General features: G+C 42.3%; 1 protein-coding gene across 3 annotated transcripts in view; it reads right to left on the minus strand.

The window, feature by feature from the left end:
* The window catches only part of LOC140395067 (CREB-regulated transcription coactivator 1-like), an 84,463-nt gene that overhangs the window by 32,069 nt on the left and 28,686 nt on the right, over positions 1-23,708 (minus strand). For all 3 annotated transcript variants that reach the window (XM_072482430.1, XM_072482431.1, XM_072482429.1), the window contains exons 3-10: positions 23,400-23,537; positions 19,548-19,609; positions 18,697-18,797; positions 12,892-12,977; positions 8,330-8,373; positions 7,943-8,163; positions 7,265-7,416; positions 1,624-1,836 (exon numbers count right to left, since the gene is read on the minus strand). In XM_072482430.1, the coding sequence (XP_072338531.1) occupies positions 1,624-1,836; positions 7,265-7,416; positions 7,943-8,163; positions 8,330-8,373; positions 12,892-12,977; positions 18,697-18,797; positions 19,548-19,609; positions 23,400-23,537 (1,017 nt within the window). The remainder of the gene's footprint in view (positions 1-1,623; positions 1,837-7,264; positions 7,417-7,942; positions 8,164-8,329; positions 8,374-12,891; positions 12,978-18,696; positions 18,798-19,547; positions 19,610-23,399; positions 23,538-23,708) is intronic.

A 23,708-nucleotide genomic window follows, 5' to 3' on the forward strand; every position in this document is an offset into this window, starting at 1 on the left:
GGTGAGGGGCAGGAGAGTTAAAAAGGAGATTTGAGGAATCTTTCTCAAAATCTCTGCCTGAAAGGGTGGGAACCCTCAACATTTAAGAAGCATTTAGATGAGCACTTGAAGCACCATAGCATACAAGGCTATGGACCAAGTGTTGAAAAATGGGATCAGAATAGAGAGGTGCTTGATGGTCGTTGCAGACACGATGGGCCAAAGGAGGACTCAATGACATTCTCCACTTGCTTGATGAATGCTGCGGCTCCAACATCACTCAACAAGCCTGACACCAGCCAGGACAAAGCAGCCCGTTTGATTGATACCCCATTCACCACCTTTGAACATGCACTCCCTCCACCACCAACACACAATGGCAGCAGTATGTACCATCTACGAGATGCACTGTAGATGGCTCCTTCAACAGCACCTTCAAAACCCTTAAACTTTTCTACTTAGGACAAGGGCAGAAGATACATGGGAACACCATCTGCCAGTTACCCGCCAAGCCATTCGCCACTCTTATTTGGAACAATAATCGCTGTTTCGCCATTGTTGCTGGGTCAAAATCCAGGATCTCTATCACTAACAGCACCATGGGTGTGCCTATGCCACAGGGGTCGTAATGGTTCAAGGCAGTAGTGGCTCACCGTCGCTCTCTCAAGGGCAATTAGAGATGGGTAATAATTGCTGGTCCCATGTCCCATGAAAAATTAACCAAAAACATTGCCAAACTAAAAGCTCAAAAAGGAGAGAATTTCCTTCATATACAACTCACAGGTGTTTTTTTTAATAGTAGGAAAATAAAAACTTGTAACGTTAATAATCTGAGAAAAGGAAAATGTTCTTCTTGTTTTCTTTCTGCGGTTGCCTCAGTTAACCAGCAAGTAGCTGAGTGAAGCAGTAATGAGGTAGGCTTACCATTATGCCTCACAAATTATGTTATAGATCAAAAGGAAATCAGTACAGGCACACCAAACTGTTGCACACAATGGAGAATCCCAGCAAAATTAATTCTCCAAAATTAAGAGAGGCTAGAACTGCATGCATTAGAGTCTCAAACTGCCCACATGCAGAGAGCCACAGGGAGAAAACTTTACAATGTGACCTGGAGCAGAATTTACTTTCTGTGGTGACAGCCTTAATGAGGCTTCCTCTTGCACTCCAGGCCCAAGAGGTGTGAGCCAAGTAGCTCAGAGGACTTGAAAGGCACTCCCAAAATGGAATGCAGCTCATGGACTCTATATAGCTCCTTGCACCTCCAGAGGGATAGCCTTTACATGAATATACTGCCTGATCACCCAAACTACAGAACATTCATCTACTCTCACACCTGCACTATGAAATCCTGGAGTGATGTCTCTGCAGTGAGACACAGGACTCATTGTGCCAGTGAATTACTCCAGCTGAGATGAAGCAGGACTATGGGTTTTATTCAGTTCATGAGATATCCAATGAGCAATGACCTGTAAAATGTATGAAAAATCAAATGCATCTATTGACTGAATCTTTTACGTCTCCTGCTTTTGTTGAAGCACTTTTCTAGATACAAATACATACATCTATATAAATATAAGAAAGTTGGTCAAGGGTTTTGAAATAATGATTCTATCAACTCTGCCATATATCTTGTTCACTTACCGTGCTCATATCCATTCCTATGGATGCCTGTGTTTGGTTCATCGGAGGGGATTGTGGCATTGTGGCTGCCTGTTGCTGACCACTGCTTTGCTGTGTCTGTGAGCCCTGAGCCAGGTTGTTCGAGCTCTGGGACTGTGGTTGCGTTGTCTGCTGCGTGAAAAATGGATATGCAGGAAGATGCTGCTCCAATGCCAATGCGTCCATAGCAACAGCCTACAATAAAAATCACACCCCATTAAACAGCCACACTTTACACAGTCTGCCACACTACACACAATAAAACACATGCTTTTACAGCGTAGTGCAAACGGTGAATGGGGGGGCTGGTACAGGTTTGAGTCATACATCAGAAAGTTCACAAGTTCCATTCCTGGTTTATGCTGAGTTAGTTGATCTCAATGGGCTGGGAAGTTGGCTGCCTTTTGGGCCTGTGGTTACATGAAGAAAACCAGACAGGATTTCTGCCCCCAAGATCTAAACAATAGAAAGCTGCTTGGAGGTGCATGTGCAAATGTTAAATGAGCTGAAATACTACATTCAGTTCTGGGGACCACACTTTAAGAAGAATGTTAAGGCTTTGGAGAAAGTGCAGATGAGATTTATTATAGTGGTACCAGGGTAACCGATTCTAGTTACTCGAAAAGGCTGGATAAACTGGGCTGGTTTTTCTTAGAGAAGGTGAAGGAGAGACTTGAGAGAAAATAAACTATTCCTTCACGGCGCTGAGCCCCTGGGTTTGATCCCGGTCCCGGGTCACTGTCCATGTGGAGTTTGCACATTCTCCTCGTGCCTTCATGAGTCTCACCCCACAACTCAAAGATGTACAGGGTGGGTGGATTGGCTAAGTTGTCCCTTAATTGGAAAAAAAAATTATTGGCTACTTAAAATTTTAAAAAGAGATTTCCAGTGGCAGAAGAGTTCAGTGTTAAACAGATGAGTAACCAGGTAAGTATCAAAAGAAACACAGGAGTAAATAAGGATAATTATTTTTATGCTGCGAGATGTTACGATCTGGAATGTGCTGCCTGAAAAGGGGGTGGATGTTGATTCAGTAATAGATTTCAAAGAAAACTGAAATACTTGGTCAAAAGTCATTTATCTTGGAACGAGTGGGTGCCCAATAAGGTGCTATGATTCCCAATCCTGTATAGTTTCATTTTATAAAGTCTGTAATCTTAGTTTGGGCCATTATTAGTGATTATTACACGGCAGTAAATATGATGGGTTTGATCTTTTGGATGCGGTAGGACAACTTGCATAGAACGCTATGGCACCGGAGTGCTGATTTGAGCTGCAGTGGAGTGTTTAAATTGGAGTTTGGTGACCGAGTGAATTCAAGGATTAAATTAAGGGTTAACTTCAATCTAAAGTTTAGTCTTTCTTTAATTTAACAAATAGCTAAAAGTTGCTGTTTAGGTTGGAAGACGGTGAGTTTTAGTCCAGCTTTAAAACAGAGTTTATCATAGATTATCATAGAATTTACAGTGCAGAATTTACAGTTTATACTCTGCTCTGCTTGCAGCTGCAACTAGTTAATTAAATAACTGGCTTAAACAGGGTTTCAGAGGTTAGATTCAGAGAGTATAAAAACAGGCAGCCTTAACTGGTGCTTAAGTTGGAGTTTGGAGAAGTGGAAGAGGTGCTTCTTTCCTTTTCTACAGAAAGAAGAATGGAGGTCTTGTTAAGTAGCACTTGGTGAATATTTTTACTGTCCTTAATATACCCTAACCATAGATTTACCAAGCTAATACCTGGAATGGGCGGGTTATCTTATGAGATCTCCTGCATTGTTGGGATTCTGCAACAAAAATCTAGCAATCTCAGATTTAAAACTAATTGATCTTTAGATCTATTGTCTTTTGTGGAACAGGGGGCGCGATTCTCCACTCCCGCGCCGGTTGGGAGAATCGCGGGAGGGCGTCGGACTGGCGTCGCAGGAAATTATGGCGGCCCATAATTTCCCATAATTATGGCCGCCATAATTTCCTGCGACGCCAGTCCGACGCCCTCCCGCGATTCTCCCAAGCGGCGGGAACGGCCCCGTCGAGTTCCGCGGGCCGGAAAATCGCCCGAGACACCCAAAATGGCGATTCTCCGGCACCCCTGCTATTCTCAGGCCCGAATGGGCCGAGCGGCCAGGCCAAAACGGCGGGTTACCCCCCGCCGCCGTCCACACCTGGTCGCTGCCGTCAGGAACAGCGCGGGAACGCTGGGGGGGGGGGGGGGGCGGCCTGCAAGGGGGGGGGGGTATCCTGCACCGGGGGGTACCTCAAATGTGGGGTGGCCCGCGATCGGTGACCACCGATCGTCGGGCCGTCCTCTCTGAAGGAGGACCTCCTTTCTTCAGCAGCCCCGCAAGATCCGTCTGCCATCTTCTTGCAGGGCGGACCCCGCTCCTAGCCCATTATCGGGCCCTGAATCAGTCGGGATAGGGGCCATTTCGTGCCGTCGTGAACATCGACGCCGTTCACGACGGCGTGGGCACTTCGGCGCGGGAGTGGAGAATTCCGCCCACCATTCCATAAGATCATGGCTGATCTGATCTGCAGTTTAAACTTCAATTGGTAAATCTATGCTGCTCCAAGGCCAATATATTCTTCCTAAGATTTGGAGCCCAGGTCTGCGCTATAATACTCTAGTTGTGGTGTAACCAGGCCATTGAAGCCTGACTTCTTCCCCTTTCATTTTTGCTCTCTAGATATAAAAGCCAGTATTTCATTAGCCTTTTTGATTATTTTTTGCAGCTGTTCATGCATTTTAATGATTGATGAACCCAGACATCCAAGTCTATTTGTTGCTATCTCAGTGTTTTAAGGGGCTGGTTTAGCACACGGGGCTAAATAGCTGGCTTTTAAAGCAGACCAAGGCAGGCCAGCAGCACGGTTCAATTCCCGTACTAGCCTCCCCGAAGAGGCGCCGGAATGTGGCGACTAGGGGCTTTTCACAGTAACTTCATTTGAAGCCTACTTGTGACAATAACCGATTTTCATTTTCATTTCATTTCATGAGGGAGGTAGCCATAAACTTTCTATTAACCCTAATATCCCTACTCTGTCTCCTTCAGCTCTGTCAATCTCCTACACCAATAATTTTCTTTCAATTCCACAAGCTTCGACTTTAGCGAAGTCTCTTTACATAGAATCATAGAACAATAACAGCCTGATAGGAGCTAATTCGGCCCATCAGGTCTGTGCAATACCTGCTTAGAAATAAGGTATAAATTTAAGCTTAATTTAAGCTTCTGCATGTGTGTTAACAATGGTTCAAACAATGGTTTGAAACTTTAATTTAGCTTTGTGTCAAACTCCTTGTTGTCACTTCTTCAGAAAGACTCAAATGAATTTTTCTTTCACAAATCCATGCTGACGCTGCCCGACCACATTATGATGTTCTAAGTATCCTGCTTTAGCTTCCTTAATAATGGGTTCTAGCATTTTTCCTATGAAAGATGTTAGATTAACTGGTCAATTTCCTGCTTTCCACCTCCCTCCTTTCTTGAACAAAGGTGTTAAATTAGCTACTTTCTAATCGGCTGAGACCCTTCCAGAATCTATTGAATTTTGGACGATAATAACCAAAGCATCTACTATCTGACGCCAACTCTTCTGGTCCCAGGAACTTGCCAGCTTTTAGATCCAAATTTTCCCAGTGCCTTTTCTGTAGTGATGGTTCTCCCTCTTATTCACCTCTTGATTTTCAAATATCTTGGGGAGGACGTGAAGACAGAACAAAACACCTGTTTAATACCTCTGTCATTTCCTTGTTTTCCATTATCCTCCTTCTAGCTTTTGTTACTCTTTCCCTATTTAAAAACTGTCCTGTAGTCATCTTCTCAAAAAACAGCAGGTACATCAGACATGACCCACATTTACAAATCAACTTCGACTCTCTCTGATCAGTTGACAATTTTCAAGGTGTTATGATACCCTATCCTTAATTATAGACTCTTGTGATCTCCTTACAACAGCTGTTAGGCCAACCAAATGGTCAATAATTCCCAGGTGTTCCTCTTTCACCTTTCTTAAAAAGCGCACTGACTTGTGCAATTTTCCAACCTAAAAGAATGGATCCCGAATCAAGCGAACTATAGTTATATAGAAGCAGAAGAAAATTTATGGCACTTACTTTTAAAATACTGGGATGAAATGATCTGGTTCTGTCACTGTTAGTTATTATTTTCTTCATTACTGTTGCTTTGCTACGTGAATTTTGGTGGATCCCTGTCCCTATTAAATATTGGCTTCCTTGGGATGTCTGGCATCTTCCTCAACTGCAAAGTATTTACTCCAAATTTTGTCAATGAAAACAAGGAAATGGTAGAGTTAATTGTTTTCAAGTAGCCCACATTGCTCTCAATCACTTCTTTCCTAATTGAAAAAAAAAATTGTGTTGATTTTGATATGTCCTGCAAGTTTCCTTTCACACTTGCTAGTTATTTTCTCACTCTTTGTTGTTCCTTGTCCCTTTCCCATTCGCCAGGATCGGTGCTATCTTTTACATTTTAGTAAGTGTTTTCTTTTAGTTTCACATTCAAGTCATCCATTGCTACTTTAAAAAAAAAAATAGAATTCTTGCACCTTGGGGTATAAATTAGTTTTGTACTATATTGATTTTTAAACACCTCCAACTGATTTTGGCATCTTGCCCATTAATAAACTTACCCAATCTACAGTGAACGGTCTCTGTCTCATTACACTGAAATCAGTCTCGCCTAAATTAAAATCTTAACTGTTTCATATTTCTCCCTTTCAAACACTATATTGAACGTAATCGCATTATAATTGCTAACAGAGAAAAGTTGGGCTGTCAACTAAAACTAGTTTATCAAATTAATATAAGCTTCCCCATTACCTCTAGGACATATTATTACTGAAAAACTATCCCAGGCTCATTCATGAAATTCAACACCTGTATGACTTGAGCATGTCTGTCTACCCTAATCTATATGAAAGCTAAAATACCTTATTAAAACTATTTTGCCATACTCGAGGGATGGACGAGGTTCAGGGCTGAGAGGAGGCTATAGATAGGAAGGGGCAATGTCATGGAGGGACTTAAACTTAAGGATCAGAATTTTTAATTTAAAGGTGTTGTTGGATCAGAAACCAATGGAAGTCAGCAAGCACATGGGTGAATAAGGCTTGGTGCAAATTAATATAGACAGCAGTTTTCTTTGCTGAAACTGAGTGTGTGCAAGATGGGAGATGAGTCTGGAGGTGACAAGCATAGATGAAGGTTTCAGCAGTAGGTGGGCAGAGTCCAGGTACAGAGGCGTTAGGTGGCCTTTGTGATGGAGCACTTACGGAATTGGAAACTCTACTCCGGTCAAATACAACATCAAGTTTCAAATGTCTGGTCCAAACAGAGACAGTGGTCAGGGCAAGAACATGGTGATGAAGGGTCAGAGATACAAATGCCTGTCCAATATTTGACTGAAGTAAAATGCAGCTTAGCTACGAGATAGCAAATGAGCAGCACTGGAAGCATCTGTATGAACAGACACTGACCCTATAATGATTGACCTCATGAGATTAAGTCAATTAAGTTTCTGATGAGTTTAATCCAATTGTCCTTTTCATGTATTACACTGTAAAAGCATGTTCCATTTCAGTTGTAGTATCTTATTCCTTGCAGACCATACCTGTGTGATTGGAGAGAGAGGGGAGAGAGCTGGTGATAGTTGAAGTTGCTGTTGTCTCCGCGAGTCCGTGTTGACTGGTATGGTGAGGGGTGTCACCGTTGGTTGTCGGCTTTGGAGAGACCCTGTCAGTGACCCCTGTGAGGATGTCAGGCCTGCAAACAATGCAAGATGTCGTTGAGATGGAAAATTGAGGGAGTGATCAATATTGTTTTGTGGAACATCTGTTTTAAGATCCCACCCATTGCTCAAATAGAAGCAAGCTGCCCAATCACAGACTGTATCTCAGCAGTTCCTCAGTAATTGGGCCAATGAAGTACCAGAAGACTTGCATTTGCAAATAATTACTGCCTAAAAATATAAGGGTTCCACCTCAAAACAGGAATCTATCTTGCATACACTCATATCCCTCCAAAGCCTTCTTTGGTTGCTCTGCTAGAATATCAGACATACAAATTATTTTCCTGAGACAGGACTCTGCACATATCCTGGTTGTACCAAACCCACCCCAAGTTCCCTAGCTCTATGTGCTAATGCTCTCTAACACACCCAGGCTCTGTGTCCTAATGCCTCCTCACGTGTGCTGCTTATTGGTGCAAATGGCCCTTCACGGACCCTGGCTGCTGGCGCTATTGCCCCCTCATACACCCTAATCTTTGGTGCTTATGCCCCATCGCATACCCTGGCTGTTGGTATTGAGGCCCAGATGGTTCATATTTGCTGCCAGGTTTCCAGTGCTGTTTGCGCTGCTCAGGGTCGGGAATGTTGTCTCCTCTGGATCTAGTGGGGTGGGGAGTGGTGGTGGGAAGTGGATGTTTGTAAGATCTGGCAGGGATCCTCCAGTGTTATGAGCAACCGGCATCAGTGATGTGGTACTTTCCTGGTCTGCAGATGGGAAAATACTGTTAAGAAAAAGAAAATTTTAAGTTTTTACTTACAGCCTGCTGACAACTTTTCAGCTCTTCTACACAAATATCTAGTTGAGACCAGGCGATCACCAGATTTGAAATAAGGAGAACGCTCGCATGCACACACATATGGTCAACAAACTCCAGAAAATCTACTCACTTGATTCCCGGGACTTCGCATGATTTAGGCCGTGATGGTGCAGACTATGAAGAGAAAGAGTTGAAATGAGAAGCATATTAAAACGTGCATTCATATGGAGAAATCCAAAATGAGCAAAGCCACACTGAGTTCATCAACCCTTATTTCTCCAATATGTAAACTCCCTGTATTCGGACTGTCTGTAATGTTTTGTCCTCCAAGATCTTGCAAAGATTATCGTAACATTAATCAGCCTTTGAATGGAAAAAAAGTTAGTAAATTCAGTCCAATCCATGGATTATTCTTAAATGTAGAGAATGGGCAGGGAAATAGTGCCCCTCTTTAACAGAAAGGTCTTAAAATATATTTTAGCATTTCAACCAATTTCTTTTGTTCTATCTGGTGACTATTTCTATCCGGGTGAGCTATCAGATCTGGTGTAATGAAACTCTAATGGTGAATCAGCTGTTTTATTCTTTCTGGGGTCCATCCAGATTCTACTGCCACATTGCCTGAACAAATACATCCTTTAAATCTTTAAACTGCAATTAAACTCAATGGCTCTTATTGCCTCAATGGCAACAGGCAGTGTCCAGAATTAGAACAACAGAGATGATTGAACCAGAACAGAACCTGTCCCTGTGCTAATCCGCTGACCTGGGGGAGGAGCAGCAATAGAGTATGAGAGAAAACTAGCAAGCAACATAAAAGACAGTAAAAGCTTCCACAAGTAGATAAAAAGGAAAAGATTAGCTAAAGCTAATGAGGGTGAAACTGGGGGTTAATAATGGGAAATGAGGAATAGGCAGAGGCTTTCAACAAATATTCTGTCTCCAACTTCACAGCAGAAGACATAAAGCATCCTAAGAATAGTAAAAAAATCAGGAAGCAAAAGTGAGGGAGGAACTTCAAACAATCACAACCACGAGAGAAAAAATAATGGTTAAACTAATGGAGTATAGAAGTACGGAAGTCTTGTTACAACTATACAGGATATATGAGAAGCCACACCAAGAGTAATGTGTACAGATTTGGTCACCTTACTTAAGGAGGGACATACTTACACTGGAAACAGTTCAGAGAAGGTTCACCCAGCTGATTCCTGGGATGAGGGCTTTGTCTTGAAGAAAGGTAAAGTAGATTGGGCCTTTATTCGAAGAATGAGAGGTGATCTGACTGAAACATAGAAGATTCTGATGGGGCTTAATTGGGTAGATGCTGAGAGGGTGCTTCTTCTAGGAGGCATATTGAACTAGAGAGGCACAGTTTCAAAACGAGGGCTCCAATTAAGACAAAGGTGAGAATTTTCTTTTCTCTGAGGGCTATTAGTCTTAGGAATTCTCTTCCCCAGTGAGCAGTGGAGGCAGGATCATCGACTACATTGATAGCCAAGTTACATAGATTTCTTTTTCTAAAAATAAATTTAGAGTACCCAATTATTATTTTTTTCCAATTAAGGGGCAATTTAGTGCGGCCAATCCACCTAACCTGCACATCTTTGGGTTGTGGGGGTGAAACTCACGCAGACATGGGGAGAATGTGCAAACTCCACAAGGGCAGTGACCCAGGGCCGGGATTTGAACCTGGTTCCTCAGCGCCGCAGTCCCAGTGCTGACCACTGGGCCACATGCCGCCCAAGTTGGATAGATTTCTGATTGACAAGGGAGTCTAGGGTTATTGGGAGCTGGTGGCAGTTTAGGAATGTGAGTTACGGCCACAATCAGATCATTCATGATCTTACTGGACAGCAGACAAGACCAATCCTGCTCCTCCTAGTTCTGATATTTGTCTCATGACCTCCAATGGAAAGCGCTTATGTTTAGAAACTGAGAAACAAACGGGACAGGCTTGTTAATAATGCTTTTCAAAATCAAACAGTCTGCCAGTACTCACCATTTAGGGTGACACAATAGTTTAGTCTTTTGGGCAAGCTACCAAAGGGAATCTAGTCCCATGGGATTGTATCTCAACAAGAGATAGCAGAAAAGTAAAGTCAAAGTTGCTAAAGTTTGAACTTTGCAAAAGAGCAGATCACTTTGCAAAAGAGCAGATCACTAATATCAATTAGCATGAAGGGCAGATATTGGTAACAGAGTGTACATAATATATTTGGATTTCCAAAAAGTAATTGATGAGGTACCACATCTCAGAACTATAACTCATGACTTATAACTAAAGTCAGAACATGTGAAATCAGGGAACAAGTAGCTGAATGGATAGAAAACTACAGACTACAAAGCAAAACAGAGTATACGGGTTAAGAGTAGCTACTCAGACTGCCAAAGGCTGTGGAATGTGGTGTTCCTCAAGGATCACTGTCATTTATCATCGATGGAAATTATTTGGATTTGGGAATTGAAGATACAATACAAAATCTGCGAGGGGGGGTGGTCAGAAGAGAAGGATTGGTTTAGTTAATATAGAAGAGGGCTGCTAACAAATGCAGGAAAACATTAGTAAACTTGCCGAATGAGCTTGTAATTGGCAAGTTAATTTCAATATAGGCATTACCTTTTGGTGGGAAGAATAAGGAGGCCACATATTACTCAGAAAATCAGAATAAATGTGGTAAAGGAACAAAGGAATCTGGAGAGGTACATATACACAAATCACAAAGTAATGACGCAGGTTATAAGACCATAAAAAAGCAACCAAGCACTGGAGTTTATTTCTAGAACAGATTTGAAAAGCAGGAACTTATGCTAAACTTGCATTAAACCTTGGCTGGACTTTTAAAAAATAAATTTAGAGTATCCAATTCATTTTCTTTCCAATTAAATGGAATTTAGCATGGCCAATCCATCTATCCTGCACATCTTTGGATTATGGGGGTGAGACCCACGCAGGTACGGGGAGAATGTGCAAACTCCACACGGACGGTGACCCGGGGCCAGGATTGAACCCGGGGCCAGGATTGAACCCGGGGCTGTGAGGCAGCAGTGCTAACCACTGCGCCCCGTGCCGCCCTTGGCTGGACTCTAATTATAACACTGAGCTGTTATCATTTCCATAGTATTGTTACTATAGAGGCATAAGAGAAGGTGCAAAAAACATTTACTAGAATAATACCAAACTGAGAGGATATAGTTACCAGGAAAGATTGAACAGGCTTCTGTAGATAAGCGAAGACAGAGGGGTAACCTTCATTTTTTTTTTTGAAGGCCAGCATTTATTGCCAAACCATGTTTTCCTTTGAGAAGGTGATGTTGAGCTGCCTTCCAGAACTGCTCCAATCTCTTAGAGATATAAATACATCCACTACTGTCAGGGAGGGATGATGAAAGGAGGTTATATTTTTCCAAGTCAGGATAGTGTGTGACTTGGAGGGGAATTTATAAGTGATGGTATTTCCATGCATCTGTTGCCCTTGTTCTTCTTAGGCAGATAATGTGTAGGGGTATGGGGAAAAGGCAGGGGAATGGCACTAAGTCATGATGCTCGTTTGGAGAGTCAGTACAGGCACGATGGGCCAAATGGGCTCCTTCTGCGCTGTAACAATTCTGAGAGACGAGTGATTAAGAAAGGAATTGATAGGATGGACATAGAGATGCTTCCACTTACAGGTGAGACCAGGACTCGCAGCCAGAACTAAGGTAGCCACTAATAAACCGAACAGGGAATTCAGGAGAAATTTTTTCAGAGTGGTAAGAATGTGTAGCTCCCAACCACAAAGCATGCTGAAGAAATGAGCGCAGATACATTTAAGGGAAAGCTAGATCAGTACCTCAAGGGAGAAAGGAATAAAGACTACGCTAATGGGGTTACATGAAGACGTGGGTGGACACTCGTTTATAACAAACACCAACATGTTTTAATATTGTTGGTTGAAACTTTTGCCAGAACACTAGAACTACACTGATCTTCAAATAGGGCCTTTGGATCTGAAGGATGGCAGTGCAGCACACCTCAGCCTGCCAGCCTGGATTTGAGCTCACAAGGTTGAAAACATGATCTTTAGACCGAGGGCAGAGTGAGACCACTGAGCCAGTCACCCGAGTGACCTTTCTGCGTATAAGAGTTGTTGGAAGCAGGCTGTTCAATAATGGAGGCAGCACAGCACAGCCTTACCTATCCTCACCTAATATCTACATGCTCCCTTCCAACAAGAGTCAGAGCAGCTCAGATGATCTATCTGAAGTTTGAGCCAACAGCACTAAAACAGTTTAATTATTTATCTCATTACTGTTTGAGGACTCTTGCTGTCAGCAAATTGGCAGCCGCATTTTAAAATTATAGTTGTGAAGTGTTTTGTGATATCCTGAAGTTGTGAAATGCACTTTAAAAATATAAATGTTTTCTTCCTTTCTGAAGCACATTCCAGTACAGCAGGCAGCATTTCAGTGAAGCTGGAGAAAATTACAAATAATAAATATATTACAAAGATTATGGGCGCTAAAAATAATCAGAAAAAAAGAAACAAGAAGGGGCTTAAAAGGGGAAGGAGTTGCGACACAGACTAATAAAGGTGAAGAAGCTACACAAAGGAAGCAGATCTACAAGTGACATGAGATGGGTGACCACGGCCACTTTCATGAATTCCAAACCCACCTCAGACAAATGAAACATTAAATATCCTACAGTACCTTTTTGTTGTCCCACAGCGGTTTGGATAGAGATTTATCAGTCTCAGACGTATTCTCCTCCATCCCAGGAACCGTTAATAGTAACACTGAGAGGTGTGTAAGAGAGAGAGAGAGAGAAAGAGAGATACGCAGACAATAAATGATTCAAGAACTGGACAAGACAAAAAAATAATCAGGGAAAGATATATTGATCCCATTACCACCTTGTGTTTCGAACCAACCTAGGACTGCTCAACATTGCCAGATGTTTTTTGGCCCGATTGTCTGACGGAAAACCATCGGTGCCTGATGAATCAAACAACACAAGGAGCCAGCACAGGCAGGAAGAGCTGGACTGTGGTATTTTGTTTCAAATCAAAATGTTGTTAGAAAGAACCAAACGCGGTGAAGTAGGAATGGATTTTATCCGGAAAACAAACGGGTCAGATAGGGCACATGTTGTTCAGCCACAAACTGGGAACTTTTTGTTGTTTATATAGTTCATTATCCACTTTAGCTCTTTATTTAGCCTTATGTTCCTTCTACATCCTGCACCTGGCCTCTGACAACTCTTCCACCCCCAGTCTCTGGTCTAATAATTTCTTCAGTCTAGGCAGTGAGGGCGCATCATATCCAAACCTAATGCAGTTCTTTTGTTCACGTTGCAGCAAGGATGACAGGACAGGGATAAAGATGGAATTGCGCCCCCCCCCCCCCCCCCCCCGTCTTCGTGCTGGGTGTGGAGATTAACTGTAGGAATTTAAAGGCTGCCCTCGGTGCACAGGCAAACTAGAAACCCGGGGCCCTCCTGGGTTAGCAGCACATTCATCTCAAGCATCTCTGACTGCTCTTCATCTTCACAACTTTAATACCAGGCACTGTCACAGGGGACAGAGGCTGAGAGGGACAAGCTTGCAATTTCCATGATTTAACCCTGCTAAACTACCATTCCATTCATAACTCTGCTAAACTGATCGATATCCACACTACGTATAAACCCCGCTAACCGATCAATATTCACTCCATATGTAAACACCGCTAAACCGGTTAATATCCACTCCATGTGTAAACCCCACTAAACAGATCAATATCGCCACTACGTATAAACCCTGTGAAAATGATCAATATTCACTCTATGTATAAATCCCGCTAAACCGATCAATATTCACTCCACATGTGAACCCCGCTAAACTGGTCAATATTCACTCCATGTGTAAACCCCATTAAACAGATCAATATTCGCTCCACATGTAAACCCCACTAAACCGATCAATATTCACTCCATGTATAAATCCTGCTAAACCGATCAATATTCACTCAACATGCAAACCCTGCTAAACCGATCAATATTCTCTCCATGTGTAAACTCCACTGAACAGATTAATATCCCCACTACATATAAACCTTGCGAAACTGATCAATATTCATTCCATGTATAAATTCCACTAAACTGATCAATATCCACTCCATGTATAAATCCCACTAAAGTGATCAATATCCACTCCATTTATCAATCCCACTAAACTGATCAATATCCACTCCATTTATCAATCCCACTAAACTGATCAATATCCACACCAGGTATAAACCCTGCTAAATTGATCAGTACCCACTCCATGTGCAAATCCCGTTAAACTGCTCAATGTCCACTATGTATAACCCCACTAAACTGATCACTATCCACTCCATGTATATATACCCTGCATTTATTCATGGCGGTTTTGATAGGAGAGACAACCACATGGTCCTTGTGGTGATGAAATCCTAACTTCACACTGTGGACAACTCTCATCATGTGTCGCAGTACCACTTTCTAAATGGGATAAATTCAGAATGCATCCAGCAGTTTAGAGGTGGGCATCCATGTGGTGGTGTGAACAATCAGCAGAATTGTATTCTGCCAGGTAACGTAATGGCCTGGCATATCCCTCATGTCTACATCATCAAGTCAGGGGCCAACTCTGGTTCATGGGAAATGCGACCATAATACAACCGAATTCCCTATCAAGTTGTGAGAGACATTCTCCTGTCCAAAACAAGAACCTTGTTATTAAACAAAGTCAATCACATAGGTATGAAGGGAAATTCAACCAAGGTTGATTGGGTAACTAGAGTAAAAGGAATGGCAGTAAATAAACAATGGAAACCATTTAGGAAACAGTTCAAAATATTCAAACTAAAATTTATTCCATTAAAATAAAAACTAAGTGAGAAAGATTCATCTCTGGCTCATTACGGGAGTTAAAGGTGATATTAGATTAAAAGAAGAAGCTTAAAATGTTGTAAAGAATAATACAAGCCTAAGGTCTGGGAGAGTAGAAAACAGCAAAAAAAAACAATTGAAAAAAAAAACTAGAAATAAATATTAAACACTGATAGAAGAAATTCTCATAAATATATAAAAAGGAAGAGTTTCTCAGAAAATGTTGGTCCAAAGGAGCAGAGATAGGAGATATAATCAGAGGGATGGGACATTGAACAAATTATATACCAGAAATAAAGGGTAACCAGAGGCTTATAAAAATGAGGAACTTCATGTAATTAATATCAGCAGAGCAAAGTAGTGAAGAAACTTAAGGGACTAAAGGTCAACAAATTTCCAAGACCTGATGGCCTACCTCCAAGAGTTCTAAAAGAGGTAGCTGCAGAGATAGTGAATGCTCTGGTATGATTTATCAAAATTCCCTAGTATCAGCAGACTGGAAGCAAATGTAACTGCACTTTTCAAGAAAGGAGGGAAAGAAAGCAGGGAACTACAGATTAATTAGAAATTATCAAAAGCACTGGAATCTATTGTTAAGGAGGTCTTTGCAATGCAATTAGAAAAACAATGGTATGATAGGACAAAGGCAACAAGATTTTACAAGAGGAAAATCCTGTTTGATAAATTTATGACGTTTTTTGAGGATTAACTAGAAATGGGCAAACAGCAGAATCGTAATATATTAGCATAGTTGGAGAATTGGTTAACGACAGGAAGCAGAGTAGGGATATATGGGTCATTTTCAAATTGACAGACAGTGACTAGTGGACTGTAGCAAGGATCAGTGCTGGGGCTTCAGCTATTTACAATCTATTTTTTATTCATCCCTGGCTGGGCCAGCATTTATTGCCCATCTCTAATTGCCCTTGAGTCAACCACATCGATGTTGGTCTGAGGCTAAAGGACTTTACTGAACCAGATAGGTTTTAACGACAATTGATTCATTAGACTTTGAATTCCAGATTTTTATCGAATTCAAATTTCACCATCTGCCGCAGTGGGATTGAATCCGGGCCTCTGGATTACTAGTCCAATGACAATTCCGCATCGCCATATCTATAGTAAGGATTTAGATAAAAAGACTACAAGTAATGTATTTAAGTTTGCTGACCATACAAACAAGGTAGAAATGTACATTATAAGGAGGACACAAAGAGGCTGCAAAGAGATATGGACAGATTAAGTGAGTGGGCAACAAGGTGCAGATGGGACATAGCGTCGGGAAGTGTGAAGGTATTAGACTTAAGAATAGAAATTCAGAAGTTTTTTTGAAAGGTGTGAACCTTTTAAGTGTTGATGTTCAGACAGACTTGAGTGTAAGCAAATAAGGAACACAAAGTTAAGCATGCAGGTCAGCAAGCAATCAGAAAGGCAAAAGGCATATTGGCCCTTGTATGCGTGGGTTTCACCCCTACAACCCAAAGATGTGCAGGGTAGGTGGACTGGCCACGCTAAATTGCCTCTTAATTGGAAAAATATTTTAAAAGAAGAGTGAGCGGGTAATTTGATTGTAGTATATAAGATCCTGAATGCTATTGACAAGGCGGAAGTGGAAAGGATATTTCCTCTTGTGGGTGAGTCTAGAACTAAGGAGCAGTTTAAATATTAGGGGTCGCCCTTTCAGTGGAGAATTTCTTTCTCTCAGAGTTGCGCGACTCCCTCAAGAGGTTTGCGTGACTTTGGAACTCTGCCTCAGATATTTTTACGGTGGAGGTAGATAGATCCTAATTAGGCAAAGGAATCAAAGGTTATTGGGGGTAGATGGGAATGTGGAATTTGAAGCACAAACAAATCGGCCATGACCTTAATGAATGCCGGAGCAGGCTAGAGGGGTTGACTGGCCTACTTATGTTCCTATTTTGTATGTTCGTAAGATTCTGAAGGGGCTTCAATGAACACAGAAGTTGTTTCCCCTAACTGGAAAAGATAGAACACGGTGGCACAGTTTCAGAACAAGGGATCATTCACTTAGGACTGAAACAAAGATAAATTTCTTAACTGAAAGGGTCTTAAATTCCTGGAATTCTCTACCCCTGAGTATAGTTAAGGCTGAGATAAGACAGATTTTTGATCACTCAAAGAATCAAGGGTTATGGGGAGCGGACACACAAGTGTTGAAGCAGAAGGTCAGCCATAATCAATCTGAATGGCCGAGCAGGCTCAAGACGGCATATTGTCTACTCCTGCTCCTATTTCTTATGCCCTATGTAGGGGGGCATGCCAGGAGCAGTACCAAACACACTTAAAATAGAGATGCCAACCAGGTGAAGCTACAAAACAGGACTACATGTATGCTAAATAGCAGAAGCATCATGTTAGAGACAGAGCTAAACAATCTCACATTAATGGATCAGATAAGGCACTGCAGTTCTATCATATCCAGTTGTGAATGGCGGTGGACAATGGATGAAGTTGCTCAAAAAATACCCCATCCTGAATGATGGGGGAGCCCAACACACCAGAGCAAAAGACAAGGCTGAAGCATCTTCAGCTGGTGTGCGAGGTGCTTGACCCATCTCGGCCTTCTCCCCACCATCACAGATGCCAGTCTTCAGCCAAATCAATTCACCCCACATGGTATTGACAATGGTTAAGCACACTGGAGACAGCAAAGACTATGTGGCCCTGACAACATTCTGGCTGTTGTACTGAAGACTTGTGCTGCAGAACTAGCCATTCCCCTATGCAAGCTGTTCCAGCACAGCTACAACATTGGCATCTACATGAAAATGTGCCTGATACCAGAAAGCAGGACAAATTGAAGCCAGCCAATTACTACCCCACCAATCTACTTTCTATCATCAGGAAATGATAGACGGGTGTTGCTGACAATGCTATCAAGCAGCATTTACTCATCAATAACGTGCTCACTCATGCTTGACTTGGGTTCCGTCAGGACCTGATCAGCCTGCTTTATAAGGGCTTCCTCCACATTAATCCAAACTCCTATACTCTAATTCTTAATGGAGTCAGTTTGCTGGGGCACCTTCCTAGAGTACAAAATTCTAATGATACAAACACTGGCACCGTTGCTAATGCTTTGTTTTTTTTAAATTTAGAGTACCCAATTTTTTTTTTTCCAATTAAGGGTCAATTTAGCATGGCCAATCCACCTAACCTGCACATTTTTGCGTGTGGGGGTAAACCCCACGCAGCCACGAGGAGAATGTGCAAACTCCACACGGAGTGATCAAGGGCCGGGATTCGAACCCGGGTCCTCAGTGACTTAGTCCCAGTGCTAACCACTGCGTCACATGCCGTCCCGCTAATGCTTTTTAAAGAATACATAAAGAACATAGCAGTAGTATTTTTAATTCACATCCCACAAATGAATAAATAAAAATCAAAGACACCCATCCCACCTTCCTGAAGAGCTGCTGCTTTCATGGTTCTGCAGCTTTGAATGATCAGCTTATTAGTTTGCATTTGCCAGTGCATGTATCTGAGAGAAATAGTGAAGTATATCAAATGCATGAACATTCTGTATATAATGCCTGTGAAGGAAGCCTGAATGACAGCTCATGATTGGAGGGCCAGCCCCTCTGATTGAACACTGTTCTCACCTCGCTTATGCTGCTCTTGTGTTTCTTGGGAACCCCCATTAAATGGATCCTGTGCGGTGGGATTCATCGTACTCTGGTGCAGAGCAGAGTCTGAATTGGTCCTGAAATAAAAACGTATGCATCATTTGTGATAAGCATCAGGCACCAAGTGTAACTGACTGACAACAAGTCGGATGGAATATAAAACAGATCAGTGAAAAAAGGATAAACGTGCTTCATCCTTAAACTGAGAAACATCTGTGTAGTGCACATATCACAGGACAAGGCCAGTCCTGCGACCATTTCATCATCTATCAATTCTTTTCAGACCCCCAATGTCATGCAGGTACTTTTTCTGGAGGAAGACCAGTTCAATGTCCAATGCTTACTCATTATTGTAAGTATAGGTGGGTTTGAAAGAGTATAAATTATTGCACCTTCTATATTATGTACGTGTTTGTAACATTAATAATCATTTACAAACATCTGACTTGTAAGCACTGCTCCTTTTGCAGTCCCCATCTGCCCTCCACCAACTACCTCCTCCTCTTACACCCTTACCCACCTTCCCCCTCCCCGCTACCCTTGGCCCAGGCCCACCCAACTGGCCCCTCCTACCACCCTCCCTTCCACCAGACCACGCCTCACTTCTTCCTTCCTTCCCATCCTCACTAATCCACCTGCCTTTGTTCTCCTGGGATGATAGCCACTCTCATTCACCCCCTCTGGAAGTAGCCTTATTCCCCCATTCCCCAAGATATCGATCTTGTAAATTCTTAACTCCGATCATTAGAACCTTTCCCTGTTATAATTAGTGGATTTCAACAGATAGACTGAGATTGGAAGTTTCATTGAGGAAAAATGTCACTCACCTTCTCCAGCTGGTGTCAGCTGGGGGCGATAGATAGACCAAACCATATGGACAGCTGTCTGCGTGCTGTGGAGTCAAGGAAACTTCAGAGAACAGAACGGATTCTGTAACAAACTGTTCACTGTGCAGAAAATTAAATATTTTACACAGAGCTCCTCTCCCGTGGAGCAATACCTACTGCAGTAATATCCCAGTGAAAATCATCACATCCTAATGGAGCTGAGCTCCCAGCCCCATATCCTCTCCTTCACCAAGAACCCCTACTTCCATCTCCTTAACATCACCCAAGCCTGTCACTGCCTCAGCTCCTCAAATCCTCATCCATGCCTTTGTTACCTCCAAAATCAGAGAACAGCACAGAAAGAGGGTGGTCATTTTGGCCCATCAAAATTGCACCAACTTTTTCAAAGAGCAATCAAGTTGGACCACTTCCCCACTTCTTTCCTCGTATCCATGGATTTATTTTTCCCTCTTTTAAGTATTTATCTAATTGCTTTTTGAGGTCTGCTATTGAATCTTATCCACCATCTTATACAGCGTACATTCCAAATCCTAACCAATTTAGACACCTCCTCATGTCACCTTTCATTCTTTTACCAATCACCGTAATCCTGTGCATTTTCATGATTAACCCTTCAGTCATTAGAAACAGTTTCTCTTCATACGAACATACGAAATAGGGGCAGAAAGCGGCCATTTGGTCCCTGGAGCCTGCTCCACCATTCAATAAGATCACGGCTGATCTGTTTTGGTTTCAAATACCATATTCCCATCTACCCACATAACCTTTGATTCGCTTGCTTAACAAGAATATGTCCACCTTAAAAATATCAATGACCCCACTTCTATCGCTGTCTGAGGCAGAGAGTTCCAAAGTCACACAACCCGCACAGAAAATATTTCTCTGGCGACATGGTGGCACATTGATTAGCACTGCTGCCTTGCAGTGCCAGGGACCAGAGTCCAATTCCGGCTTTAGTTTACTGTCGGTGTAGAGCTTTCACATTCACCCAGTGACTGCATGGGTTACCTCCGGGTACTCCGGTTTCCTCCGACAGTCTATGTGCCTATGTATTTATGTATGTCTATGCTTTTTCATGTATGGAACCATCTGTCTGGACTGTACACAGAATGATACTTTTCACTAACTCGGTACACGTGAAAATAAATCAAATTCAATTCAATTATGCAAGTTAGATGGATTGGCCATTAGCAATGCGTGGGGTTAGGAGATAGGGCAGGTAGTGGGTCTAGGTAGAGTGCCCTTTTTGAGGGTCGGTGTAGACTCGATGGGCCGAATGGCCTCCTTCTCCACCAGAATCCTATAATTCTGCATCTCTGTCCTAAAAGGGCAGCCCCTAATTTTAACACAGTGCCTCTTAGTTTTGGACTCATTTACTTCATCTAATCTATTCATGATTTGAAACATGTCTATCAAATCTCATCTTGGCCATTAGCTCGAAAGCGATCAACTCCATCTTCTCCAGTCTATCCACTATACTGTCATCCCTCAACCCTGAAACTATTGTCAAAACTCTAATCAGTAACCTCATATCATTATTTATGGATGGTGCCCAGAATTGGGAGCCAAACTAGTGTTGTTTGAAGGTATGGTGTTATCTTCCTGACTTTTGCATTTCATGTCTATTTAGTAAGCCACGACCTCATATGCTTCATTAACCTCCAGTCTGAAAAATTAATTCACAACTGTTTTCTACCCCCTAGTCAATTTTCTCATGCCACCACTGCCCCTTTTATTCCATAGGTCCTTCGACAGTACCTTCCAAATGTGTGATCTTTAACACCTAAATGGATAAGGGCAGCAGATGCATGCAATAACAACCACCGACAAGTTACCTTCCAGGCCACACATCCTGACTTGGAACTATATCACTATTCCTTCACTGTTGCTGGGTCAAAATCCTGTAATTCTGTCCGAACAGCACAGTGGGTGTACCTACATGGACTGCAGCGGTTCAAGGCAGTTCACCACCACCCTCTCAAGGGCAATTTGGTATGGCAATAAATGTTGGCCTAGCCAGCAACGCCCTCATCCCATGATCAAATAACAAAAACAAAAGGTTCAAATCTCAAATCTAGACTTGACTCTTCCAAATGTTCTCCTGGCCGACCTCTAAAATGGCATTCTCTGTAAACTTTAGTTTAAAAAAAAAAAAATTTAGAGTACCCAATTAATTTTTTCTAATTAAAGGACAATTTAGCATGGCCAATCTACCTACCCTGCACACATCTTTAGGATGTGAGGGTAAAGCCCACGCAAACACGGGGAGAATGTGCAAACTCCACGCAGGCAGTGTCTTTGTTCATGAATCACAGTCTGTATGCAGGTACAAGATGTAATAAGAAAGGCAAATGGAATGTTAGCATTTATTGGAAAGGACTGGAGTATAAAAGTAGAGAAGTATCGTTGCAATTGTATAGGGTGTTCATGAGAACGCATCTGGACTTGTGTCCAGTTTTGGTCTCCTTATTTGAGGAAGGATGTGGTGGCTTTGGAAGCAGTTCAGAGGAGGTTCCCCAGATTGATTTTGGGGTGAAGGGGTTGACGTTGACGTAGGAGGAGAGATTAAACAGTTTGGGCTTATACTCCCTGGAGTTTAGGAGGATAAGGGGATCTAATCGAGGTACATAGAATACTAAAAGGGATTGATAAAGAAAATGTTAACCAAATGTTCCCCCTTGTGGGCAATCTAGGACAAGAGGTCAGAGATACAGGTTGAGAGGCGGTAGATTTAAAACTGAAATGAAGAGGTACTACCTCTCGTGTAGGGTAGTGAATTTGTGTATCTCGCTGCCCCATAGTGCGGTGGAGTCCGAATCATTAAATGGTTTCAAGGGGGAGATAGATATATTTCTGATTTTAAAAAATGAGTTAAAGGGATATGGGTAACAGGAAGGAAGGTGGTGTTGAGACCAGGAAGAGATCAGCCATGATCTGATTGAATGGCGGAGCAGGCTCGAAGGGTTGAATTGCCTATTTCTGCTCCTAATTCCTACGTTCCACCTCTCCCTCCCACTTTTAAGACTTTCCTTAAAACCCACTTAGTTCACCAAGCTTTTTATCAACCGTCCTAGCATATCATTTTTTGGTTTCATATTGAATTTTGTTTGCAAAGCTCCCATTCAGCTTGGGATACTACCCCAAACACACTATTTAAATGCAAATTGTTGACACTGTGAAGTCAATAATCTTACTTTATGATTATTTGTTCATAGGATATGGGCATTGGTGGCAAGGCCAGCATTCGTTGTCCATCCCTAACTGCCCTGGAGAAGATAACGGTGAACTGCCTTCTTAAACCTCAGCTGTTCATCTGATGTAGGTAAATAACACACACAGTCAAATCCCTATTGTCAAATCAATCATTGGATACAAACATAATTATGCCCAATTCATGTGTGTGGCAAAAACCTTACATATATAATAAAAGACATCACTAATAATCCTTTAGAATTACAAGTGCATTAGCTACAGCAAAATACTCTTAAATGTGAGTCTGTGCTAATACTGAAGAACATGATAATCATTTTTGGGAGCAGAATGTTGGCCCAGAAATGACTCAAGTACTTCCCTTGAAAACACTCCCTGCTGCAAGACTGATATTTTCAGACCAGGTCCAGAGGCAGGACACCATCTGTCAAAGGGGTCTTCACGAGTAGACCTCAACAAGTCGAAGCAACGTGACTCTTCTTACCCTGCTTGTTACCCTGCTTGTGAGGCTTTACCTGGCAGTTTTGGTGAGAGAGCCTCACCACAAGTCTTTTTCCTCTAGGCTTTTCATGCTCTGGATCACATTTCAGTATCCACACCGCACTGACACAGGAAGGATATCTGGCGCCCGTGTTTGTCAATAGGAATGGCACGGCGGTGTGGTGATCCTAGTCGGTTTCTCTCCCTGTAGACCCGGTCAACCAAGCCATGATGCCGGGTCGATCTACTGGTGTCCAAGGCAGACGACTGGAACGGAGTCTGCAATTCAAATATGGGGAGTCCTTTAGTATTGCAACACTCGGTACAGAAATGCTGAATTCTGCATGGCCATGACTAAATCAGAATTGTCTTTTATTTTCCACCTTGTTAGAAGAACCAATAGTGCCAGATTTAGCCTTTTATAGATCACAAAGCTAGCCTAGAATTTGT

Source organism: Scyliorhinus torazame, chromosome 18 (assembly GCF_047496885.1).
Source record: "Scyliorhinus torazame isolate Kashiwa2021f chromosome 18, sScyTor2.1, whole genome shotgun sequence".
Classification (NCBI taxonomy): Eukaryota; Metazoa; Chordata; class Chondrichthyes; order Carcharhiniformes; family Scyliorhinidae; genus Scyliorhinus; species Scyliorhinus torazame.